The sequence below is a fragment of the Pyrus communis genome, chromosome 7 (genome assembly GCF_041283825.1).
Source record: "Pyrus communis isolate YQ-2024b chromosome 7, ASM4128382v1, whole genome shotgun sequence".
NCBI classification, from domain to species: Eukaryota; Viridiplantae; Streptophyta; class Magnoliopsida; order Rosales; family Rosaceae; genus Pyrus; species Pyrus communis.
The window spans coordinates 26,116,302-26,139,463 of NC_142571.1; the positions used below are offsets into that span (position 1 = coordinate 26,116,302).

The 23,162-nt window shown below is 38.9% G+C and overlaps 3 protein-coding genes, 1 non-coding gene and 2 pseudogenes across 5 annotated transcripts; 2 read left to right on the forward strand and 4 right to left on the reverse strand.

Moving 5' to 3' along the window:
* Nucleotides 1-51: 51 nt before the first annotated feature.
* LOC137733466 (eukaryotic translation initiation factor 2 subunit alpha homolog) lies at nucleotides 52-3,420 on the reverse strand. The gene is made up of 7 exons (XM_068472617.2): nucleotides 2,610-3,420; nucleotides 2,049-2,105; nucleotides 1,882-1,968; nucleotides 1,642-1,788; nucleotides 1,442-1,546; nucleotides 645-743; nucleotides 52-404 (listed from the first exon to the last, which is right to left on the reverse strand). Exons 1-7 carry the CDS (start codon nucleotides 2,991-2,993, stop codon nucleotides 252-254), a joined length of 1,032 nt encoding a protein of 343 aa, XP_068328718.2. The 5' UTR covers nucleotides 2,994-3,420; the 3' UTR covers nucleotides 52-251.
* A 1,230-nt stretch (nucleotides 3,421-4,650) lies between these two features.
* Nucleotides 4,651-4,732, reverse strand: TRNAS-CGA (transfer RNA serine (anticodon CGA)). The gene has a single exon. It is a non-coding gene; the product is annotated as a tRNA-Ser (tRNA).
* Nucleotides 4,733-5,274: 542 nt separating this feature from the next.
* Nucleotides 5,275-7,427, forward strand: LOC137734469 (protein MID1-COMPLEMENTING ACTIVITY 1). The gene is made up of 7 exons (XM_088697749.1): nucleotides 5,275-5,744; nucleotides 5,941-6,296; nucleotides 6,486-6,598; nucleotides 6,668-6,739; nucleotides 6,846-6,952; nucleotides 7,038-7,131; nucleotides 7,227-7,427. The coding sequence occupies exons 1-7, from the start codon at nucleotides 5,352-5,354 to the stop codon at nucleotides 7,277-7,279; spliced, it is 1,188 nt and encodes a 395-aa protein (XP_088553875.1). The 5' UTR covers nucleotides 5,275-5,351; the 3' UTR covers nucleotides 7,280-7,427.
* A 1,648-nt stretch (nucleotides 7,428-9,075) lies between these two features.
* Nucleotides 9,076-11,877, forward strand: LOC137734697 (small ribosomal subunit protein eS4x). The gene is made up of 5 exons (XM_068473955.2): nucleotides 9,076-9,233; nucleotides 9,831-9,908; nucleotides 10,029-10,209; nucleotides 10,464-10,561; nucleotides 11,246-11,877. The coding sequence occupies exons 1-5, from the start codon at nucleotides 9,231-9,233 to the stop codon at nucleotides 11,678-11,680; spliced, it is 795 nt and encodes a 264-aa protein (XP_068330056.2). The 5' UTR covers nucleotides 9,076-9,230; the 3' UTR covers nucleotides 11,681-11,877.
* Nucleotides 11,878-12,505: 628 nt separating this feature from the next.
* On the reverse strand, nucleotides 12,506-14,895 carry LOC137733907 (ferritin-3, chloroplastic-like; annotated as a pseudogene). Its single transcript, XR_015964140.1, has 8 exons — nucleotides 14,494-14,895; nucleotides 14,054-14,137; nucleotides 13,912-13,972; nucleotides 13,689-13,776; nucleotides 13,274-13,335; nucleotides 13,058-13,123; nucleotides 12,896-12,959; nucleotides 12,506-12,770 (listed from the first exon to the last, which is right to left on the reverse strand). The product of XR_015964140.1 is annotated as a ferritin-3, chloroplastic-like (transcript).
* A 5,254-nt stretch (nucleotides 14,896-20,149) lies between these two features.
* On the reverse strand, nucleotides 20,150-22,559 carry LOC148695964 (uncharacterized; annotated as a pseudogene).
* Between the last annotated feature and the right edge of the window lie 603 nt (nucleotides 22,560-23,162).

The window sequence follows — 23,162 nt, forward strand, 5'->3', positions numbered from 1 at the left end:
TAAGCAGTAGAGGCACACAACATTTCTCCATTGCTGTTTTAAATGTCGAAATAAAAATTAAAGGTGTCATGTATCTGCATTCCTCCACCAAAAATTCGGCTCAGTTTGGTAAATTGCCGAAATACCTCAATGATACAATACGTCGAAATCGGTTTTATACAAATGTTAATAAAGCTAGAGTACAAAATAATCAAAAAACGAACTTGCTTGATGTAAACTGTTATGCCACCATCTCTAATCCACATTTTTTCTCAATCTACTATGCCGGGACCTGCGTCAACGTTAACTTCTCCCATTCCGGTGTCTTCTTCCTCCTCGCTACCTTCATCACCACTAACCTCCTCATTCTCCTGGCGAAGCTTAATCATGTGCTCGGCAAGTAGTTTATCATCCCGTTCACTCACCTACATCACCAGTACACCATATTAGACCCAGCAATACAAAAGTTTACGTGAAAAAGTCAATTGAGATTACTATGGATTTGAAACTCAATGCTATGACTATTCTGATAAAAAGTAAGTTCTACAGGTTCTAAAATAATAAATTGATAAGAAGTCAATTTCCACTGAATATCAAAAACAGGCGGCAAAACCAAGATTACATGTAAAACAGACAAAATATGAAGAAGAAGGGTTGGCACTCACCACTCTGGGTGCTTCCTTCACTGCTAGTTTCCCCTTGTGATGTTCAATTTCTTGCGTGCACGCTACAATTGCATTGCTCAGAACTGATATCCCTTGCTCCTGCCCAACCCAGAACAGATAATAAAACTCATTAGCAAAGTAGCTAGTGACAACATTATAATCATATTTCACAACTGTCCGAAGCTCAACAGAAACCATGCTAAATTTCCAGCTTCCAAAAATATGGTATTGATAGAAGAGAAGTCGTAACAAATGCTGTATCGATGCAGGAACTGAAGATTTTGATAATAAAAATCAAGCAATAAATAAGAACCAAGAGGAAACTAAAATCAGTGATAGAATGGCAAGGTCAAATAGTCTCATTGCTGAATCTGAAGTTGAAATAGAAGATACACGCTATTTTGTAGACAATACACTTACAACAAAGAGTAGATAGCGGATATAAAAACAAATGCAGAAAAAGGCTGTGATCCATAACAGCCATCAGGTGATGTCTTAACTGACTCAAATTCAAAGTTCAAGGTACAAAATTTGAAGATCTACTTCTTCACAAAAGAAGTGATTGGGCTCAGAACTCTAATGTTCCTTTTTGCTAGATAGGAAAACAAACTTTTAAACCCTGAATCAAAACACTTGCTTATTCACAACAGCATAATGTACAATGTAGTCTATGTAGACATCGCAGCTATCAGCATGACACTATACAGCTTCTTGGGTAATCTAGATTTCTGCATAGTAATCGTGCAATTGAAACAATAATTGATCAAATGGAGATTTAAATCACATTTTGAGCAAACCTTATCAAGAGTCTGCGTGGTTAGAACATAAAGTGGAGGAGCAACCAGTTTAATTTTCACAGGACAGTCATTATTACCCGCAGCTTCAGCTTTCCTCATGGCATCCTGCAGATCACAATGTCTAATATCAAAATCCACTAAAAAAAGAAAAACACCATGAAAGAAAAATAAGCAGCGGCCACTGGAGGACATAACAGAACCTTAATGTGAAGAACACCATCAAATTGGAAGCATTTCATTTCAATATCAGCACGGATCTTCAATGGTTGTGGGGTCATTCTTCTCCTAATATTCTTCACCAGAGATTCTTTAACTTCCTCTGACACAGCAGGAACAACCTTAGTGACCTGCAAATTCAGATGCAAGCGAGTATGACACCTTTACATATGCGACATAAACAAGAGAATATGAGGCATAAACCGCACACAAACTGGCGTTACCTCCTGTCCATCAGGGCCAGCCTCCTTGACCTCACATGTGAGGGTGCTAAGAACTGAATCAGGATCAGTCACAACTATTTTGAAAGCCTGCACAGAGCAATAAATCATGTTAACTACTGAAAAACAACACCACAAACATAAGCTGAAACAATGGTAAACATCCTCACCTCAAAAGCATGACCATACTTCCGGTATAACGGCCAGCCAATATTGACATACAAGTCCTGTAACAAATAAAGTGAATTAGTAATAGCCTAAACTCCTATGAAAAACGATAGGCAATAAAAAATCAATAATTTGTTTGACCATCCGCCATTCAGATAAAGGCAGCATCCATAAATCCCAGTTAACAATAACACAGAATCTTAGGGCTTATTTGGAATTGCTTCTAAAATGACCATAAGCGGTTTCGATGAAAATATTTTTAGAACCAATCATTAGTAAAATGCAAATGAATCCTAAAAGAGCACTTGAAGTGGGGGCTAGTGCTTTTAGAACCCAAAAACATTTTCTCTATAAGTACTTTCAATCATTTTAAAAGCCATTTTAAAAGCACTTCCAAACAAAACCTTTTGTGTAAATTGCAGCAATGAATTTCTAACTCCAGTGTTGCAACACAACAGACCAGCATAAAAGTCTACTTTTCTTCTCCAATGTACAATTCTCACGAAATTCTCACAACCCAAAACATCACAAAACCCTAACAATCCAAATCCAACAAAAATTACCTCCAAATCAATCCCCAAAGTCTCGGCGACGTGGCGCATGATGGAGTGGACGAGCTTGCTCTTGTTGTACCTCTCCTCGCAGGCCTGAATATCCTCCTCTGAAACCCTCCGCTTGCTCAAATCGATGTAGCCCTTCTCCTTGTCGACCCTGAGGACCATGACGGGCTCGATGCGTCCGACCTTGATGAGGCTGCTGACACTCCGAATCCGGCGGCGGGAGAGCTCGGAGAAGAGAATCATGCCCTCGATGTTGTTGTACTCGAGGAGAGAGACGTAGGCGCCCATGTCGGCGATGTTCTTCACCTGGATCATCACCGCCATGTCAACATCCGGGTACCGCGCTTCGTACATCCGGCACTCTAGGTTCGGCGTGTGGGAAGCCATAGTTGCTGCTGCTTCCCGGTGGATTGAAACGCCTAGGGTTAGTGTTTCTAAAGAGAAAGAGTTTCTGATTTGCTTGGCGCGCCGGAGCAAAGAGGGTTAGGGTTTTTGAGCAGAGACGGATAGCTAAGCTGTGATAGTAGCAACTCAACTTCGGTACCGGAAACCCTTTTTTTTTTTTTTTTTTTTTTAACTACCATAGTCACCTCGTTGTCTTATTTTTTTTAACCATGTTATATTTACATCCATTATAAAAAAGTTAAAAAATTAAAATGTTATATTCCCACCTACTATTATTTAGAGATAAATTTTTCTTAAAAAAGAATATAAACAAATAATATTACTCGGCTAGAAAAGAAAAAAAAAAAACCCGTTTCCTTTCCAAATTCCAATTGGGGTGGGAATGAAGAATTATGGGTTTTCATTCTTTGCTTTTTCCCCTTTTGTTTTCTTTTTCATATGCATTTTCCATTTTTGCCACATATGATGGAGATTCTCTTACTTTGTCGCACATTTTTACTTTCTAGGTTCGTTCTAGTTTTGTAAGTTATTGATTAATTTGTGCTAGATTGTTTATTTTTGTTATTGATAAGCTATTTTGCTTGTGTATGAGCAATGGTCAATTGGATCTAAAAGAAGAGCATGAATTCTAAAGCAAAACAAGACAGAAAAAATCCCAATTCATATTCTTTGAGGAACAAACCAAGAGCAATTTAATCAGAAAAATACAAAAAAACATCGAAACACGGGAGTTTACTGATAAAGCGATACTGGGTACAAGAAAAACGAAAACAAAAACCAGCAACTCTTTTTTGAACTAATAACATTCAAGGGCTCATCCAAGGAAAAGTTCAGAAATAAAGAAATAGGAATATATATTTGTTTTCGAAGTTCATCACCATCAAAAGGCTTTGAAACAATGTGTGCCCAGTATGAAGCAAAGGGCGTGAGATTTGGGTTTCACCTTCTGGTTATTCGAAGGGCAATTAATTATATAAAATTCAACAATACTATCGAAAGATAAAGAGGGAAACGGTTATTAAAGGAAAACTCATTAAAAAACCTAATGAAAACGAATTCCAGGAATTCTCATAGGAAAACGTGAAACAAATTGCACCATAACCTAATGCAAATTCAAATAAAAAGTAACAGAGATATGCTTCAATTGTACGATGTCGACAAATCAAGATAAGCGACATAAAATTATCTTTTACCTCTTCAACAGAAACATAATCATCTACTTCTTTCATAGAAACGTCGTCTTCTAAGTTCATTCTTTTTGCTTTCTCTGAATGAAAGGAGATGTGAAGGATGAGTTAGGGTTTAAGGGAGACAAATTTTTTAAACATAGCGTGAGAGTTATCACACCCAAACTTTTCTTTAAAAAAAAAAAAAAGAAAAAAAAAAGAGTAATGCAAAAGGGGATAACTAAAGTTCTTATTAGTTATTTTACAAATGAACAAATTTGTAATTAAAAAATTCATAAAAAGGTGGGTGAAAATATAAGACAATAGGTGCGAATAAAACCTTCTTTTTTTTTTTCTTTTCTTTTTGTTTTTTCCTAATTTTATGAATGGGCTGCATAAAGCCACCATTAGCTCAAGGCCCAAAGCTTGGAAGTTCAGAGAGGAAAAAAAAAAAAAAAAAGTTAAAAAATGAACGTCGACAGCAGGATTCGAACCTGCGCAGGCAAAGCCCAACAGATTTCGAGTCTGTCTCCTTAACCACTCGGACATATCGACGGTGCGCTCTTCGTGGCACAAAATAAATTAAAGTATTTATACATACAGCACTTAGATGAAAATGGAAAATTTCAATAAAAATTCAAAAACTTGTTGAAAAATTAGTAGTGCTTCTTGGAGATTGCTAGGTGTTATAAAAAAAAAAAAGTGCTTCTTAATACTTTTTAACTTTGGATTGCCAAACGTTTTAAAAGAGTTTTCTAATTATTTGTAAATGCTTTTAGTAATTTTAAAATACTTTAAGTGTTTTTTATAAAGAAAAATACATAATTAGTGCTTTTTGCAGAAGATACTTTAAATGTTTTTGAAATCCATAAACATTTTCACAAATTGTGTATTCAACTATTTTAAAAACAATTACAAACGAGCGTGATCTCACCTACTAATCATTATCAATTACATAGATTATTGTCTATAACCACAATTTCTCATGACAAAAGTTGGCCGCCCATTTCCTTCCCTCCAAAGCAAAAATAAATAAAGAAAAAAGATCAATTCTTTGATAAAGCATTCACAATTCTAGAACGACAAAGCAAACAAAGTACCACCACATTGCACTAACAAAAAGAAGTAAAGCAAAAGATGTTATGGCATTCCAAAAGCTTCCACAACGTCCAACATGGCGAGCTCAGATGTTGCAGAGGCACCGGGACTCGACGCCGTGAGCCTCACAAACACGATTGCGTCCACCGCTCAAAGCGCAAGGACACACCGCCACAACTGCCAGCAGCTCGCAGAGCATGTAAGGATGGTAGGAAACTTGCTTGAGAAGATGAAATCAACGGACTTTATGAAGCTTCCATGTACAAAGGAGCCGTTGGATGGTCTTGAAAAGGCTCTTGTAAAAGCGCTTCTACTAGTACAGGGTTGCAGAGACAACAGCTGCCTCTACATGTTTGCCCTGGGATGGAGTGTGGTGTATCAATTCCGACAAGTCCAGGCCGAGATTGACCACCACGTCGGTCTCCTAGTCTGCCCCTTGGTTTCTCTGCTTCAAGAGTTTCGCCTTCAAGTATGTCAATGCTTTTCTTATAAGACAATTTGACATGTTATTTCGTAACATGACGGTGTTTCCTCATTAGACTGTTTGGAATGTTATTTCGTAATATACAAATAGTATGACAAGATAACATTTTCAACCAAAATAAGTCTAAATTGATGGGATATTATGAACTAATTAACTAGTACTATTGTGGCTATGAACTTAGAATTTGAAGGAAAGCTTGGAGGCTATTGAAGAGGATCAGAGGTTGTATACACTTGATGAACAGGACATGGAGGTTCATGGTGTGGTGTTGAAGCCTGATCGGACAATGAAAGATGCAGACATATTGGAGAGGGCGCTGTCTCGAAAATATCCCAACATGGCTTTTGATGAGGCACTCCAGGAGGAGAAGGAGAAGCTGAATATCGAACTACGGCGAGCAATAACGATTAACGATCCTGATCAATGTCGGATAATTGAACATCTTATTCATGTAGCAGAAAATGTAGTGAGTGGTGTGCTGCCAGGAAAGAAAGTTGAGAAGCTTCTTGTCAACGAACCAAGTTATGTGGTGTCAGGGTAAGTAGTGTTTGAGGGATTGAGAGTACACTAGCCAATCACAAGTAATTTTTCGGTGCTACCATCACATTGACATGTGACCAATACACTTGTGTTACAACACGTATGCCAGTAACAAACATTTCTCGTCAAGCACATTTTAGTAGCCTGCGTTATTATATGGTTGATTAAAAGCATTTTGTGGCACAGATGCATAACCAATGCCAACTCCATCTATACAGGCCCCGGGTTTCAGCCGGAGAATGAAGGCCGGGGGGAGTGGCAGGCTGAGCTTTTCGGTTGTTGCAGTGAGCCTTGTCTAAGTGAGTTTCTCAAACGCGTTAACCCCCGTTCCAAACGCACTTTCTCACTATTTTACCATGTTTTAACAGGCCTGAAGACCTGCATTTACCCCTGTGGAACATTTTCCTGGATAGCCAATGTGGTGTCAAAAGGAAAAATATGTAAGCATCCCCGCTCTCACGTATAAACATAAACAAGCATAAGTGCTTTTAACCGAAGCATTCACAAACGAGACCTAATTGATCCGACTTTTTCCTTGGACTACAGCTCGCGAGCAAGCAGCAAGTAATCTTATTGCTTACTCCCTTTTCGGAGGCTGCTGCTGTTACACTTGCTGTGTGAGAAGAAAGTTGCGGGAACTTTTTAACATAGAGGTACTCATCGTATAATTCTTTCTACATTACTACTTGAGTAGTACGCTTCTGCTTTTATCCGTCGTAACCAGAATTAGTTTCGTAGGGAAGTTGCTGTGACGACCTTCTTACTCACCTTATGTGCTGCTGTTGTGCACTGGTTCAGGAGCTACGAGAACTCGAACTCAGAAGCTTTGAAGGTAGGTTACATAAGCCTCGGGGTCTCCGGTGCTTCACAATTGAAGCTTAGCTTTGTTAAGCACTTTTACCCTTGTTAACAGCAAATATCTTGCAGGTTGCCACGGGAGAAAGATGGTTCCTCCACCATTTCAGTGGATGAAGCCTTAAGTGCCTTGTATGAGACTTGCCACAAATGTGGGTTAGGTCATTTAGCTAAGGCAGTGTGCTGAAAATCACCTTTTTCATATATTAGAATGGTTTAGGGTAAAATATTGTGTTATAAAATGAAATATCAATTTCAAGCGCATTGTGTTCATTTTTTGGGCTTCAACACCCTTGAAAAATTCTTATATCTGACTGCTCGTATATCTAAGAGTATCACCGTCGTCCACTTCTGACAAGCGTGTTGCCGAATACAAGCAGTCGGACGTAAAGATTTCTCAAAAACCCTGCGTTGCATCTCCTTCTAGCTTGAAAACATCAAGTCAAATTGGGCATTATCTTTGGCTCAAGTTCAGAAAATGAGATTTTCTCCGGATCTCAAAATTCAAAGTTAGCGGATTCAGAGATTCAGGCCGTTCAAAAGAGAAATTATGATCCTTGTTTTATGTAACATGAGCTAATAGAATGGATTAATAAGAGCCTTAAGATTTAAAATAAGTAGTTCGAATCTCAAAGTTCGCTGACTACATATATAGATTCGGAGAGGACCTTAAGACCAAGTTCTCGATTATTTAAAAAGCACTCAAATATGAATGCTTTGCAACACCAGAATGTAAACATTGTTACTTTAGTGATCCGGACCTCTTCCACCAAGGCCACATTTGAGTGAAATTTCAAAGGTTCGGATCACTTGATCCGGTGACCTTGGTGGAAGAGATCCGGAGAGGATCTCTTCTTTTGGGATGTGTGGTTCATATTTAAAGAAACTATGGCCCAACCTTTTGCACATCTTTCATTTTTTTTACCACAAAATAATTGACATTTATCCCTAACTCACTTGAAAAGAGAATATTGCAATTCATCTAGGGCGTGTTTGATTGGCTTCTCTAAGTTTCACTGGATTGGTTATGATACTTACATCGTGTTTGGATTATGTTTAATGAGACTAAGTCGGACTCGCTGGGATTAAATACTTCGCTAAGGGGCCTTAGCGAGACCCCCCGAAAAGGAAAGGATTGCTAATCCTGTCTCCTGCACTTGCTTTGCTTCATCTCAGGCTCGTCCACGACTCCAATATACTTCGCATCGTCCTCGTAGTCGTCCGACAATCGACGACAGACCTACACCGTCGTCGAAACCCCAATCCCCAAAAGATGAGATATTTGAAAGAATGCTGCCGGATGAGCGCTGCTACAAGCGTAACGACGGGCAAAAGTGTCCCCAATCCCCGCTTCAACGACGACGCTGCAAAGCACAAACCACCACTTCAACGAGGTCAAACCCAAAATTGAACGGATCTAGGCCAACCAAGCTCGCCCATTCGGGGTTCCACACCTACCAAACAAAAACATGAAAAACCAAGCTCGATTCTTCGTTTTGCAGGAAATTTTTTTGGCAATTAATCACAAAAAAGAAGGAAGGGAAGGAGAGCGAGGGACGGAGAGAACCAGGGAGATAAAAGGGAGAAAAAGATGGACTGGTGGAGGCTTCCGGAGAGAGGGAGAGTTTTTTTTAGAATAAAAAAAAGGTAGAATTAATTAATATAATAATATTAGATATGAATTAAAAAATATAATATTGTAGTTTGGTATTATCCTCCTTTTTAGTTAAACACTGCATCAAACGCTTCATTAAGTCAGTTCAGCTTAGTGTAGTATAAGCCAGTCTAGTTTAGTCCCTGAAGCTAGTCTAGTCCGAGATAGTCCGATACAACAAACGCTTCCCTCTGAGTTACAAAATGATCCACGATGTAATCGCGGGCCGAGTAGTGAAGTCATGGCCCAAGTAGCAGTTGGATCCCCTCAAAGCCCACCCTGCGCCATTCTGTAGGGTTTTAGTGAGGGCGTCTCTCTCTCTCCCTCCCTCCCTCTCTCTCGCTCTCTCCCTCCCTCTTGCCCGTTCAGAGCTCCATCGGAAGCTCAGATACTTCCCCAGAGTTCAAGATCACAGTCCCAAAATGGTAATTACCCTCTCACCTTTCTGTTCTTCATTTTTCTTATTTTTTTACCTCGTAATTTTTATTTTTCATATTTCCCATCGCTATTGAATTAGTATTTTACTCTCTTTACTATTATCATTCCTCAAATCCGTATGATATGTATATCCCAGATCTAAATCTTAATTCTGGTTATTTAATATTTTTCTTTTTTGTGCTGTATAACTATTTCATGATTTTTAAAATTGCTGGAAAATTGTAATAAGCTTGTATTTACTAATTAGAGCAAAAAAATCTTGTTTGATTTTGTTGAACTGATTAATTACTTGTATTAATCAATGTAAATTCACATTATCTATAACCAGAATTATTGTGTTCTGCATTGTAAAATTATATTGACGAGTTTAGTGTAGTTTTTGAAAAGCTGTTATGAATTGAACTTTCAATTCTGTTGCTCTAAGAATATGATTTGGGATTAGAGAAAATGATAATGTGACAGTATGTTTGAACCCGAATCAAATACTCCGTAACGAAGCCATGGGGAGAAACAGAAGTTTCTTGCTAGCTGAATTATGTTCTTGTTTACAAATCGCATGAGTTTTAGGCTTGTGACTTGTGCAGGCGAGAGGTTTGAAGAAGCATTTGAAGAGGCTCAATGCCCCGAAGCATTGGATGCTCGACAAACTTGGCGGAGCATTTGTAAGTTGAAAACCTATTATTTGTTCTCCCTTTAATGTTGATGCTTGTGGTGCTGCTTCATTTCTCCTTTGTAAATGGATTATTTCGTTCGTTTGTTGCTTAAATTCTTCTGTTACTTAGGCACCTAAGCCTTCATCTGGGCCTCACAAGTCCAGGGAATGCCTTCCCTTGGTCATTATTCTACGAAACCGATTGAAATATGCTCTAACTTACCGGGAGGTCATTTCCATCTTGATGCAACGGCATGTTCTGGTTGACGGCAAGGTTCGGACTGACAAAACATATCCTTCCGGTTTCATGGGTATGTTCATCCTATCTTTTATTTCCAGGCTTGTAACATGGCTAGTTGTCGGATGATTGTTTATGCTTCCTTGTTCACAGCACCCATTTTCAGCCGTTATTAAGTGCTACCGCCATTGCGTGGTGATCTTATTCCATATTTCATGTAACTGTAGATGCGTTCAACTGCAATTCACAAGAGTATTAGGAGATGTTTCCTTTCATTTCGTGGCCGTAGATTTTGTCATAGAACTTATATTGCTCCTTGATTTGCAGATGTTATTTCAATCCCCAAAACAAATGAGAATTTCCGTCTCCTTTATGACACAAAGGGTCGGTTCCGTCTCCACTCAATCCGGGACGAAGAGGCAAAGGTTATTTTTCCTTTTCAAATGCATGACTTAAACTCTCGTCCAAAAAAATTTACATGACTTGAATAACTATCAAGGTTCTAAAAGACGCTAGGCGCTAGTTGGGCCGCGGGCTAGGGTCTAGCGCCTAGGCGGACCAGGTGGATTTAAGTAAATCTATTATATTTATCATAAACCAGAAAATAGAATGATATATATATTATGAAGTAGTAGAACATAGTGAAAACATGTGGAGCAAACATATAATGTGTGTTTATTTAAGTATTCAATAAGTCTTTTACAATTTATTAGAAACAATAAAATGCAAAAGGAAGGTTATCTATTTTCTAAGTGAGTTGCAACCTAGGCAAGTGTCTAGGCGGGTCTGGACAGGCTAGGCGGGTGCCTATGTGGTCTAGGAGGGCGCCTCAGCAGGTCTGAGCGTCCTTTCTTAATTTTCAAACGTCTAGGCATTAATTGAGACGGTAGCCAGCCGCCTAGCGCCTAGAAAGAGATTTTTAGAACAGTGATAACTACTGCATTTGGATCATGTTTCATTGCCCCATATGGATATTTTCGATCTGCAAAATTCCACAACTTGAATAACACAAAGGGTCGGTTCGGTCTCCGCTCAAACTGCATTTCATCCAGTTAACTGATGGACATTTTCTCTATTCTGATTTCTTGAGAACGGGTTTTTCACTGCAGTTCAAACTTTGCAAGGTCCGGTCTGTGCAATTTGGGCAGAAGGGCATCCCATACATTAACACCTACGACGGACGGACCATCCGCTACCCTGACCCTCTCATCAAGGCCAACGACACTATAAAGCTTGACCTAGAGGCCAACAAGATCACCGACTTCATTAAGTTCGATGTTGGCAATGTGGTGATGGTTACCGGTGGAAGGAACAGAGGGCGTGTTGGAGTAATCAAGAACAGGGAGAAACACAAGGGAAGTTTCGAGACAATCCACGTCCAGGATGCCACCGGCCATGAGTTTGCTACTCGATTGGGCAATGTGTTCACCATTGGCAAGGGGACAAAGCCGTGGGTAAGTCTTCCCATGGGAAAGGGTATCAAGCTGACCATCATTGAAGAGGCGAAAAAGAGGCAAGCAGCCCAACAGGCAGCGACGGCATAAGTAACCATGCACAGCCTTCAAATTTTGATTTACTTGTGTGGCTGTTCGTTTTGCTGCAGACCTGGAGCTGTTGGTTCGGAATTTGTTCTTCAAAACTCAAACATTTCCTGTTTGTTTTGCTCAGTACTGGGTAATTCTAACTGTTTATTTCATCTATAACGAAATACTCAACCAAACAAGGTTTGAATGTGAACAAATCAACGACAACCCGTTGCGAATGCAGCTAAATCCCTCCCAAAGTACACTTGATACTTCATAACCTAGGTCAAGTTGGCGGCGGATTACGAAACTTTCTCGGGTGCTTCAGAGTACACTATTATATTTTCGAGTTTTTTAACCATCAGATCTTTGTTCAAAGTTACTCCCCTACTGTAAATTTTTGTTTAGAGTTACTCCCCTAGTTGGGTAAACGTGTAAATTTATGTTTAGAGTTACTTCCCTAGTTGGGTAAACGTCTTCCTTCTAACATACGAAATTTTGTTTGCAATATCATATAAAGCTTGGTGACAAGTAAAAACCTTTGAACTACTCGAATTGACGTATAAACTAACCCCCTAGTCAGCAGTCCTAGGAGACATGAATTTGGTTAATACATTCACCATCTAACGGTCATATATAAATCTTTCAGTATAAGTTTGTGCATGTACCGTAATCAGTTCAGTGAAAGATTCCCAACCCCTTTACACGGCAGTCCACTTTGCTGGCATATAAAAAAGGGGTATGAGAATCATTTGCCCTTTTCCAGTGGAGTTCCACCCAAAAGTATCCAAAGGGTCACCAAAAAATCCGGTAGACCAGACTTTTTTCCTCCCCTTTTTTCTAAGATATGTCAACTTCTATTCATTATTCATAAATATGTAAAAACCAAACAGATACATAAGCTGCATTCAACTAATTTGGCTAAAATTTGTCCCTCGTGTATTTTCCTCATCCGATAAACTAACAAAAGGTTCTAACCATGCAACCAAAACCTATAAACAGCTACAATCAACGCACCAGACAACATAACACCACTTTCAACAGCGACAAACTCATCATCACGCAGCAACAGCATCCCCGTGGAGCAGCGCCTGGTCGAAGTGCCACACCCCTGGAACACACGGAATAGCATACAGTTTTAAGAAATGGGAAATGAAATCAGATAATGTTATTGTCAAATGACAAACAGTTAACGTAGGATAACGATGACAACGAAATTGAATTATGGGTTCCTACCATGTCCTTTGCCAACTCTCCTTAGTTGAGCAACATATTCAGATATTTTCTTGATTGCTTCCACCTACAAAGGTAAAAAGCACAACATCAAAAATCATGCCGCAAGTGTCCCTGTAGAACCTTTCCAACTCGGGACAAATAAAAGAGGATATCAAGACTAACCTGCTCAGCCAAAAACTCGGTTTCAACAAAATCTGTTAACTGCGGATCTTTGCTCTTCACAGCAACCTGTTAGTCGTAAATTCGAGGATGAACACAGCATAATAAGATTATGAATTCATAACACAAACCAAACGATGTTACTGGTACAAATACAATCACCTGAAACTAATCATCTTATACTAAGAAGACAACATACAATAAGAATGGATGTCTTACGCTGTGTAAGTGGAGCAGCTTTTCATTTGTCAGTTTCTCGAGTGACAATGCAAGCTCCATTGCTGAATTGAAAACATAGGACCGAGTTAGAGCTCAATAATTAACAGTTAAATCGTAGTATATCAGTCCTATAAACTAGTCCATTGACAGAAAATCATCTACAAAAACCAGGTGTTTCTCATTTCTCGTTTAAATAAGCCAGCACACCTTAAATTGCATATATCACATCAACTTTCATCGTTAAACAGGTGACCAATTTTCTTCAAAGCCCAATAACAATGTTCTACAACACAACTAAATAAGAAATATTCATGTAAATCCCAATGGAGAATATAACAGAACGGTGTCCAGGAGCCAAAATTTAATTGTTAATGTTCTTGTCACAAATACACAAGCCAGGGCCAATAAAACTAACCATATAAAGCATCTCCTTTCTCTGGATGGTCAAACTCAGACACAGGCATCAGAATTGTCTGCAACTTCACTCTTCCACCACGCTTATTCTGGGAAATGCCAACAATAAACAAAAAGAAAAGTGACAAGGAACTCGGTTTTACAAACGGTAAACTGAAGTTACGGCTCATCAGAGTAATAAAAACACAAAAGATAATATACTAGACAAGGACTAAGACAAACACCTGATATTCCATTAATTTCTCGGCATGATCCCTTTCTTCCTCACTCGATTCCTTGAAAAACCTGCGATATAACGCAACCATAAATAACAAAATCACTGTATTAAAATGCTCAAATTAGCATAAAGTATTTCCAGGACATTACTTGGCAAGACCCTTGAGCGCAACATTGTCCCTGTCGAAATAGGCGTACATGGCATGGTAAATGTACGAGACATTGTACTCCACACTGATATTCCACCAAAGAAACAAATCTACCGTTAGCGTGCATCAGAGCGTAAGCAAATACAACCGAATTTCGACAAAGATTAGTCGGATTCACAGTTGCAATACTTTTAGATACGAAATTCGAAACCAAACATTCATACACAAATCCAAGAACAAAGATTTACTAATCCAACCATACACAAATCCTAGCAGGTATACGGATAGAACAATTCGCATAAAATAATTAAGGGCACAATCGGATATTTCTTCAAGATTTAAACTTTAACACACAAAATTAATTGCAGTAATCAAATACTATAGAAACAACAATTCCTTCATAGATATATAACACGTGAAGGGAAAAGAAAGAAAACCCACTTGATCTGCTCGTTAATGGCGGCCTCGCTTTCGTCAGTGAACTTCTGGCGGGCGAGAGAGACTTGTGGGAGAGTAGGGACGAGGTCGAGCTCCTTCTTCACTTCCTCAAACGGCTCGAAAACCACACCGGTAAGCGGCCGATTATTCGCGTTCTTTGAAGCGCAGACGACGATCCCACTTTCATTTCTCGCCGGAGAGAACCGGAGAATCGAGGACATAGACGTGGAGGAGGTCAGAGGCGAGAACGAGTACGAAACCGACGGCGGTGATGACGGCGGAGCAGAGGAAAACAGAGGACAAAAACTGTCCCCGCGAGCGAGCGAGGGAGAGGAGGCCGAAGAAGCTTTGAGAAGCATGATTCTGGAGAGGGTAACAGAGGAAGATAAGGGTTTTGACTTTTGACTGAGTGTGGAAGTGGAGAAAGGGACTGGAATATATGGGTGGCTAAGGGCTGTGGGACCCTTGGATCAAAACCACGTGGACGACCGGGTTTGATTTGTTGGGAGGGGCGCGTGGCGGGCTTGTGGCATAGCTGGATGTGCTGTGGGATCCACGGAAATATCTGGAACTGTGGGGAGTGTGTTGAACTTTTCCCGATAATTTGTGCTCATCTCCAATTCATTTTGGTAAGGATTTTAAATATTCGTGAATCGTATCTGTTCATTATATTATTAGTTTTTGCCAAGTACTTATATTTATGTAGATTTTGTTGTAGAACTTTTATTGCTCCTTGAATTGCAGAAGTTATTTCAATCCCCAAAACGAATGAGAATTTCCACAACTTGAATAACACAAAGGGTCGGTTCGCCCTCCGCTCAAACTGCATTTCATCCAGTTAACTGATGAACATTTTCTCTATTCTGATTTCTTGAGAATGGGTTTTTTGCTGCAATTCAAACTTTCCAAGGTCTGGTCTGTGCAATTTGGGCAGAAGGGCATCTCATACATTAAAAGCAACTCCAGCGTGTGAAACCTCCCCCCAAGCAATACATTATGTTATCCACCTAGTGAACAGTAACTGTCCTTAATGAACAGTAATCGTCTTTTGCATCTCCACCGTTGCACTTCAATAGCCTTGGCAATAGGCAATAAAATATTAGTATTTTTGAATGGCTAAAGTCATATTTTCACTCTTTTGGGTGTTTTAGATTTTAGCCCTTACAATTCATTATTTCTATATAAAAACTCATCTATCTTTAAACATCCAATTTAAGCCCAAATTTTAAATTTGCAAACATATAGGAACACTATTGGCCTATTAATACAATTTATTTACACGCATGCCACTCATACTTTATGGTCACTTTTCCAAATTCCTAAATTTATGCCAAATTAAAAGTAGTAGAAAAAGTGAAATAAAATGAAAAAAGTGTTTGCATTAACCGTATCTATGTCAAACTAGAAAAGTAGTTTTTTTTTTTCATGATATATTTTGTAGCAATTTTATCCATATTAATTGGTAGGTAAATTAGTTTGTTCCAATTATTTTAAAAAAAAAATACTACACCTATATTATATATTTTGAATCAAATAACATTCCTCTAACTTGTAGGTAAATTATTTTCTATGTAATGTTATATATGTTAGACACGTTTTGTTGTTGTTGTATAAACATGAGTGGAACATAATATTGTTGATTTTATACATCAAACTGCATTTCTTTTGTTATAGGTAAATTATTTTCCATGTACAAGTACTTATGTTAGGCAAGTTTTGTTGTTGGTACATGCAATATTTTGTATCATCGTAAAGAAAGATGTTACATTACACCCATGGTATAATTGTTGTAGGTAAATTATTGGAAATTAATTTGTAGTTAGGTAATGAACCTTTTGTGTCATATCCCCGCCCGAGGTCCACTACATCCCGGGTCCGCTCCACCACCGTAGGATGATATTGTCCGCTTTGGACCCGACCACGCCCTCACGGTTTTGTTTCTGGGAACTCACACGAGAACTTCCCAATAGGTCACTCATCATGGAAGTGTTCTCACGCTACTCGCTTAACTTCGGAGTTCCAATGGAACCCGAAGCCAGTGAGCTCCCAAAAGGCCTCATGCTAGGTAAGGATGAGAATATACATATAAGGATCACTCCCATGGGCGATGTGGGATCTTACAATCCATCCCCCTTAGGAACTCGACGTCCTCGTTGGCACACCACGACCAAAGTTAGGCTCTGATACCAAATTGTCATATCCCGGCCCGAGGTCCACCACATCTCAGGCCCGCTCCACCACCGTAGCATGATATTATCCGCTTTGGGCCCCAACCACGCCCTCACGGTTTTGTTTCTGGGAACTCACATGAGAACTTCCCAGTGGGTCACTCATAATGAAATGTTCTTGTACGCTACTCGCTTAACTTCGGAGTTCCAATGGAATCCGAAGCCAGTGAGCTCCCAAAAGGCCTCGTGCTAGGTAGGGATGAGAATACATAAAAGGATCACTCCCCTGGGCGATGTGGGATCTTACATTTTGCATCATTGGAAATGAACATTTCAAAGAGTAGGTAAGTAAATTAATTTGTTCTAATTATATAAAAAAAAAATTACACTACACCTAGCTATATTTAATTTTTCCAATTATTAAAAAAATTTATACTACACGCAACCAAATAACATTTCTCTAACTTGTAGGTAAATTCTTTTTCATGTATTGTTAGATATGTTAGGCACATTTTATTGTTGTATAAACATGGGTGTAACATAGTATTTTTAATATTATACATCGAACTACATTTCTTCTTAATATAGGTGATTTATTTTCCATGTATTAGTAAATATGTTAGGCACGTTTTGTTGTTGGTATAAACATTATTTTGCATTATTGTAAAAAAGAGATATTATATTACACCCATGGTATAATTGTTCGTAGGTAAATTAATGTGCATGTAGATAATGAAATACAATGTTCTAATATATTAATAAAAAAAAAGGAAAAATTCAAAAGTATTCAAGAGTACAGTGAAAAAACTGAATCGAATAGTTTTATGAAAATTCAAAACCTTTCTAAAAAATTAATATGCAATAAATTTTTAACATTAATGTCTTTTTTTTTTCTTGTTGCAAAATCATTTACTATTTCCTTACAATTAATTGTCTACATCAAGTATGTAATAGGGGTATTTTAGGCATGTGAAAAATGTAAAATGTGTGAATTAATATGAAGTAAATGAATTTGCTTATGTGGATCTTAGTCATTGGGTTTTCTTTGAGTAAAAAAGTTATGTAGGGTTTTATATGAAGAAAATTGAGTTTGAATGGCTAAAGTCATATTTTCACTCTTATTTATAAAATAATACAAAATAATTTTAATTGTCATTTCGGATAAGATTTTTAATCGTTCTTGTTGTGCCATGTGTCATTATCTGAAGTATTATTAAATAATACAAAATAATTTTATTTGTAATTTCGGATAAGATTTTTAATCGTTCTCGTTGCGCCACTTGACATAAAATCCAAAAAGATAATTATTGGGCATGAATTTCCGATAAGATTTTTAATCGTACTTGTTGCGCCATGCGTCATTATCTGAAAATACAATTATTGGTGATGGATTTCTGATAAGATTATTAACCAATCACGTTGCACCATGTGTCATAATCTGTTTACAATATTTGAGGATAGTTTTCCATCAGATTTTTAACGAATGACGGCATACCACATGTCATTATCCGAAAATACAATTCTTGGTGATAGATTTCTGATAAGATTATTAACCAATCACGTCGCACTAAGTGTCATAATCTGTTTACAATCTTTGAGGATAGATTTCCATCAGATTTTTAACGAATGACGGCATGCCACGTGGCATTATCTACAACCTAATCCTTTCTGAATCCTCCATATAATCCACCATCCATCCTCACAAATCTCACACCAATTTTCTCAAGATCTCTATCATTATTCATACTTTATGCTTCATTCTTCACAAAAACCTCTATCATTATTCGTAGTTTTTGCTTCTTTCTTACAATGTCTTCTTCTTCCTCAAGGATGATGTGGGAACTCGATCAGAAAGAGGAAGAATTGTTTAACCAATCAGAAGGAATGTTCAATCTCCAGGTGGCAAAAAATAAGAGGGAAGAAGATGAGGAGCTTCGAAGGAGAGATGACGAAGCAAGCCTCACATTCCTGTCGAGTCATCCAAGTTGTGGCTTAGATCTGCAGGCCCAGCCGTTCTGGAAACCTTGATAGAAGCAGACAACGACGAGGTACGGAATTATTGGACGATTATTTTGTCCGTAATAGTGCATTCCCTGATACGTACTTTAAACGTCGTTTTAGAATGGAATGACATTTGTTCAACAAAATCATGATTGCTGTTTGCAACCATGATTCTTACTTTGTGCAAAAGAATGATGCTTTTGGTGCTATAGGTCTCATTCCTCAGCAAAAAATTACTGCTCCCTTGCGGATGCTTACATATGGAGTATCTGCAGACTAAGTGGATGAGATAACGAGGATGAGTCCCTGATGAGGTTTTGCAGAGCAATCGAATCTATCTACACCGTAGAGTGTCTCCGAAAACCTACAAACATGGACTTGCAAAGGCTTCTAAAGAAGGCCGAGATGCGTGGTTTTCCTGGGATGATTGGAAGCATTGATTGTATGCATTGGACGTGGAAAAAATGTCCAAGTGTATGGCAAGGCGCTTATGGGGACAGAAAATGAGCAAAAAGTATCATTTTGGAAGCGATGGCATCTTTTGATACATGGATTTGGCACGCCTTTTTCGGGAGCTCAAAATGACCTCAACGTATTTGCCCAATCCCCAGTGTTCAACGATGTCCTGCAAGGAAATGCACCAAAAGTCACGTACTGCGTCAACGAACATATGTACAACGGACCATACTACTTAGCATACGACATTTACCCAAGGTGGTCAACATTTGTCAAAACAGTCTCACGTCCGCGAAGTGCAAAGGAAAAACACTTTGCAAGTTGTCAAGAGGGGTGCAGGAAGGATGTGGAGCGTTGTTTTGGTATCCTCCAAGCTCACTAGGCGATTGTCAGGGGTGCTATCAGATTGTTTGATGTAGAGTCGCTTCGATCCATCATGATGACGTGCATCATTCTTCACAACATGATTGTGGAAGATGAGTACGATCATGATGTCGTTGATGAATATGAGCTAGACACAATGAACAATTCAAGAACACGTATATATTGCGCTCATGATGGCACCGAAGAACCCGTGCAACATGAGCCATTAGAAAGGGATGGACGTTATAATGAATTGGTCATTCAACGATATACTGCACTTCAAAGGCCATATATGCACAATGCCCGGCATAATAACTTGATAGAGCACCAGTGGGCATTGAAACAAGCTGAAGATAATTAAGTTTATTTAGCGTGTTTGTTTTTATTTGGTGTGTTTATTTAATTTTAGTTGGTGTGTTTTTTTTTAGTTTAGCTTTAGTGAGTTTTTTATTATTCGGCATGCTTATGTAATTTTATTTGGTGTGTTTTTGTCATTTGAATAAATATTCTTTTAGTGTAAATAACTTACCAAATTAAATAAATTTACTCTCACTTTAAATAAATTACTAAATTCAATAAATTGGAAACAACATAAAGTACTATTTTCAATAAATAATAAATTACAACCCAAAGTGATTGGAAAATTATGGGCTCTGATTACAAAAACTACTCTATTCATCATCATTTAACCAATTTGTGGTGCTAGGATGATCTTCTCTTGTGGTGCTAGGACCATCTTGTCTTGCTCTCGCTTCTCTTGCACACCTCCTTCGCACCACATCCGCTTTCTCTGACTTCCAAAAAAATTTAGAATTTGGAGACTTCCTTTCTAAAGGCGTGTTCATAATCTCACGATCTCGTTGAACCATTCTTTCTTCTCTAACATGTTCTCTTTTTTGCCTAAGTAGCTATTTTTCTCTCTCATTAGCTTGAAATTCTCTCTCAATAGCTGCAGCTTTTGCCTCTTCTCTAGCCTTATCAGCCTCATATTTCGCCATTTCCCGCGCCAAAGTCAATTCACCTTGGCTAGCAAGTTCTTCCATGTACTTTGCATAATCATTCTTGGAAGCACTCCCTTTTATTTTTGAAGCCTTCTTACCTTGAGGCCTAATTGGATAACGGGTCGAACCCGATGCTTGTTCAGGGAGGGGCGTTTCGGGCACTTCTTCTGTATCATTTTCATGAACATGCGAGCCATGATCTGGTGTAGAGTGTAGAAGGGTGCTGTTCATGAAAACTTCTGGACCGACAGACACAACTCTAAATCTAGGACAATCTTTGACAATATTCCAACATTCCCACCGGTTGAATGATTTATTTTTGCTTTTGGTTTTGGCACCGTACCAAGCTTGTGCTTGAAGTTCCTACACAATGTGGAAGAAGAAATAATTATAATGAAAATAGGTAACAAATAAATAATACAAACAAATAATTATAATGTAAATTTGGGTATAGTACAAACAAATAAATAATATATTGTTACCTGATTCGAGTAATTTTCCCCACTTCGAATATTATTACTAGCTTGTGCCAAGGCGTCTCTCCACGTATTAAACGATTGGCTAAGTAATTTTCAACGACTGGACATCGATTTTTTGGTTATTTTCCCACCAATTTTCTCAAGATAATTAGTATGAATAAAACTCCACATTTCTCGCAACTACATCTCATTATCTGTAACGAACTATGAGTAACTTCAACCCAGCTAGTACACAACGTAACATCTTCAAGAAGCGACCAATTCGTACCTGCATCAGTAGTCATTTTGTTGAAAAAAAATGGATTGAAACTTTGAGAGAAAGAAAGGAATGTGATTGAAAGTAATTGAGAAAATATGAGATTGTGGTGTAAGGTAGATGATAATGAGAAGGTATTTATAGAAAAGTAAAAACAATTTTTTTAAAATAAAATTTCAAATCTTTTTTAAAATTTTTTACAATTTTTTTTTAAATTTTTATTCAACTAATTAATCTTTGCCGTTGGATATAAAAAAAATTTGAATTTCAACACTCCAGTTTGTGCCATGTGTCACAACGGTAACTTTTCTTACTTTTAAAACTATTTTTCTTTTATTTTTTTATTTATAAAGCAAATTAATATCAACCGTTGATCTTAGATCGAACGGTTGATATTAAATCAGAAATTTTTTTTAATTACCGTTGCATATCAAACTGCCTATTTTAAAGAGCCGTTGAGATAGAACGCACCGTGGGAAGCCACATAGCTTCCCAACGGTAACTAAGGCCAACTGCTCCGTGGACCCCTGGGGTCTAAAACTTGTCTACTAACGCACCCCCACGCGCGGGTGAGGCGCACGCGCCTGACAGAAAAAAAATAAAAATTGTGACTGATGCCAGACTGACGTCAGTCCTGCTTTAGGTCCGGGGCTCGCGAGTTGGCGATTCCTCATGGGCCTCTTGCTCGGGCCTGGCCAGTCCCTCGGGCTCCCAACACTGGAATGCTTCTGCCGGGCTATGGAGCCCTGTTTGGTCCACCTCCCCCTGAGCACCAGCCAACGTTGGAAGTGCTCTAATACCTACGACGGATAAAGCATCCGCTACCCTAACCCTCTCATCAAGGCCAACGACACTATCAAGCTTGCCCTAGATGATAAAATATTAAAGTTTAGGGTTAATCTCAGTTTACTACCTTAAAATTTCTTGATTTTTAACATTTGGTATATCAAGTTTTTTTCGTCCTAGAATAGTACCTGAAGTCATAATTTTGGACAGTTTCATACATCCGTTAAGGTTGTTGTTAAATCAATCGTTAACTGGTTACATGGCGCCCACGTGGATAATAATTGGATGTCATGTGTCAATACGGAACACATGAATATTAAAAATAAAATTTAAAAAGCCATCATTCTCCTACCTCACACCCCTCGATCCCACCCAACCCTCCCTCCCTTCTTTCCTCTGCGCCCACCCAACTCTCCCTCCCTTCTTTCTCCACTGCCGGTGCTGGGTTAACCCGAAGGAGGGAGGAGAAGAGGTTAGCCCAGATCTCGCGCTGGAGGTCTACGTTTATTAGGTAGCCGCGGTCGATTGGACAGCGGACGGCGACGGAAGTGAGGTCCATGGGCTCGGAGGGGGAGGGATGGACCCATTTCTTGGAGGATATCGGATGGTACACACAGTTGGGTATAATGGCCGAGAGGTCTCACTCGCCGCCGAGGCCAGCTTTGATTAAGCCGCCGAATGAGAGGTAGTTGGGAACGGCAATGACAAAGAGGATGGGGGAGCGAGAGGTGGGGCTCGGCAGTGACGATTGTCTGATTTTCTGAAACAAGTGGGCGATTCCTCTTCGCTTGCTGAATTTGGGTTTGGAGGTGGTTTTAGGGTCAGATTCAGCGCAGCGGTGGTCTTGAAAGTTGTGACGGCGGTGAAGTCGGTGTCTTCGAGGCTGAGAGGGTGGTTGGTGTCCACTGAGTGAACTTGGAGGATAACATGGTGGTTGTGGGCTGATTGAGTCGACTCAGTTGGGGGAAGAAATAAGTGCCAAGATTACAGACATAACACCCAGAAACCCACCGACAAAACCAAAACCTCCATTGTTTGAGCACTCGGAGGAGCCATTTGGGTGTTCCATTTTTTTTCAAGGAATGTGGATTTCTGGATCTGAATTTTGGGTCAAACGAGTGCGTTGACTTCATTGACTTGGGGATGGTAAATGATTTAGCTT

What these genes read in the sequence shown, in the direction of transcription:
- LOC137733466 (XM_068472617.2), bottom strand. Translation starts at nt 2,993, where the DNA reads ATGGCTTCCCACACGCCGAACCTAGAGTGCCGGATGTACGAAGCGCGG. An exon ending in CTGGCCCTGATGGACAGGAG is followed by an intron (nt 1,789 to 1,881) that starts GTAACGCCAGTT and finishes CTGAATTTGCAG; the next exon opens with GTCACTAAGGTTGTTCCTGC. An exon ending in CCACGCAGACTCTTGATAAG is followed by an intron (nt 744 to 1,441) that starts GTTTGCTCAAAA and finishes TGGGTTGGGCAG; the next exon opens with GAGCAAGGGATATCAGTTCT.
- LOC137734697 (XM_068473955.2), top strand. An exon ending in ATATCCTTCCGGTTTCATGG is followed by an intron (nt 10,210 to 10,463) that starts GTATGTTCATCC and finishes CTTGATTTGCAG; the next exon opens with ATGTTATTTCAATCCCCAAA. An exon ending in TCCGGGACGAAGAGGCAAAG is followed by an intron (nt 10,562 to 11,245) that starts GTTATTTTTCCT and finishes TTTTCACTGCAG; the next exon opens with TTCAAACTTTGCAAGGTCCG.
- LOC137734469 (XM_088697749.1), top strand. Translation starts at nt 5,352, where the DNA reads ATGGCGAGCTCAGATGTTGCAGAGGCACCGGGACTCGACGCCGTGAGC. An exon ending in TTGCAGTGAGCCTTGTCTAA is followed by an intron (nt 6,599 to 6,667) that starts GTGAGTTTCTCA and finishes ATGTTTTAACAG; the next exon opens with GCCTGAAGACCTGCATTTAC. An exon ending in GGTGTCAAAAGGAAAAATAT is followed by an intron (nt 6,740 to 6,845) that starts GTAAGCATCCCC and finishes CTTGGACTACAG; the next exon opens with CTCGCGAGCAAGCAGCAAGT.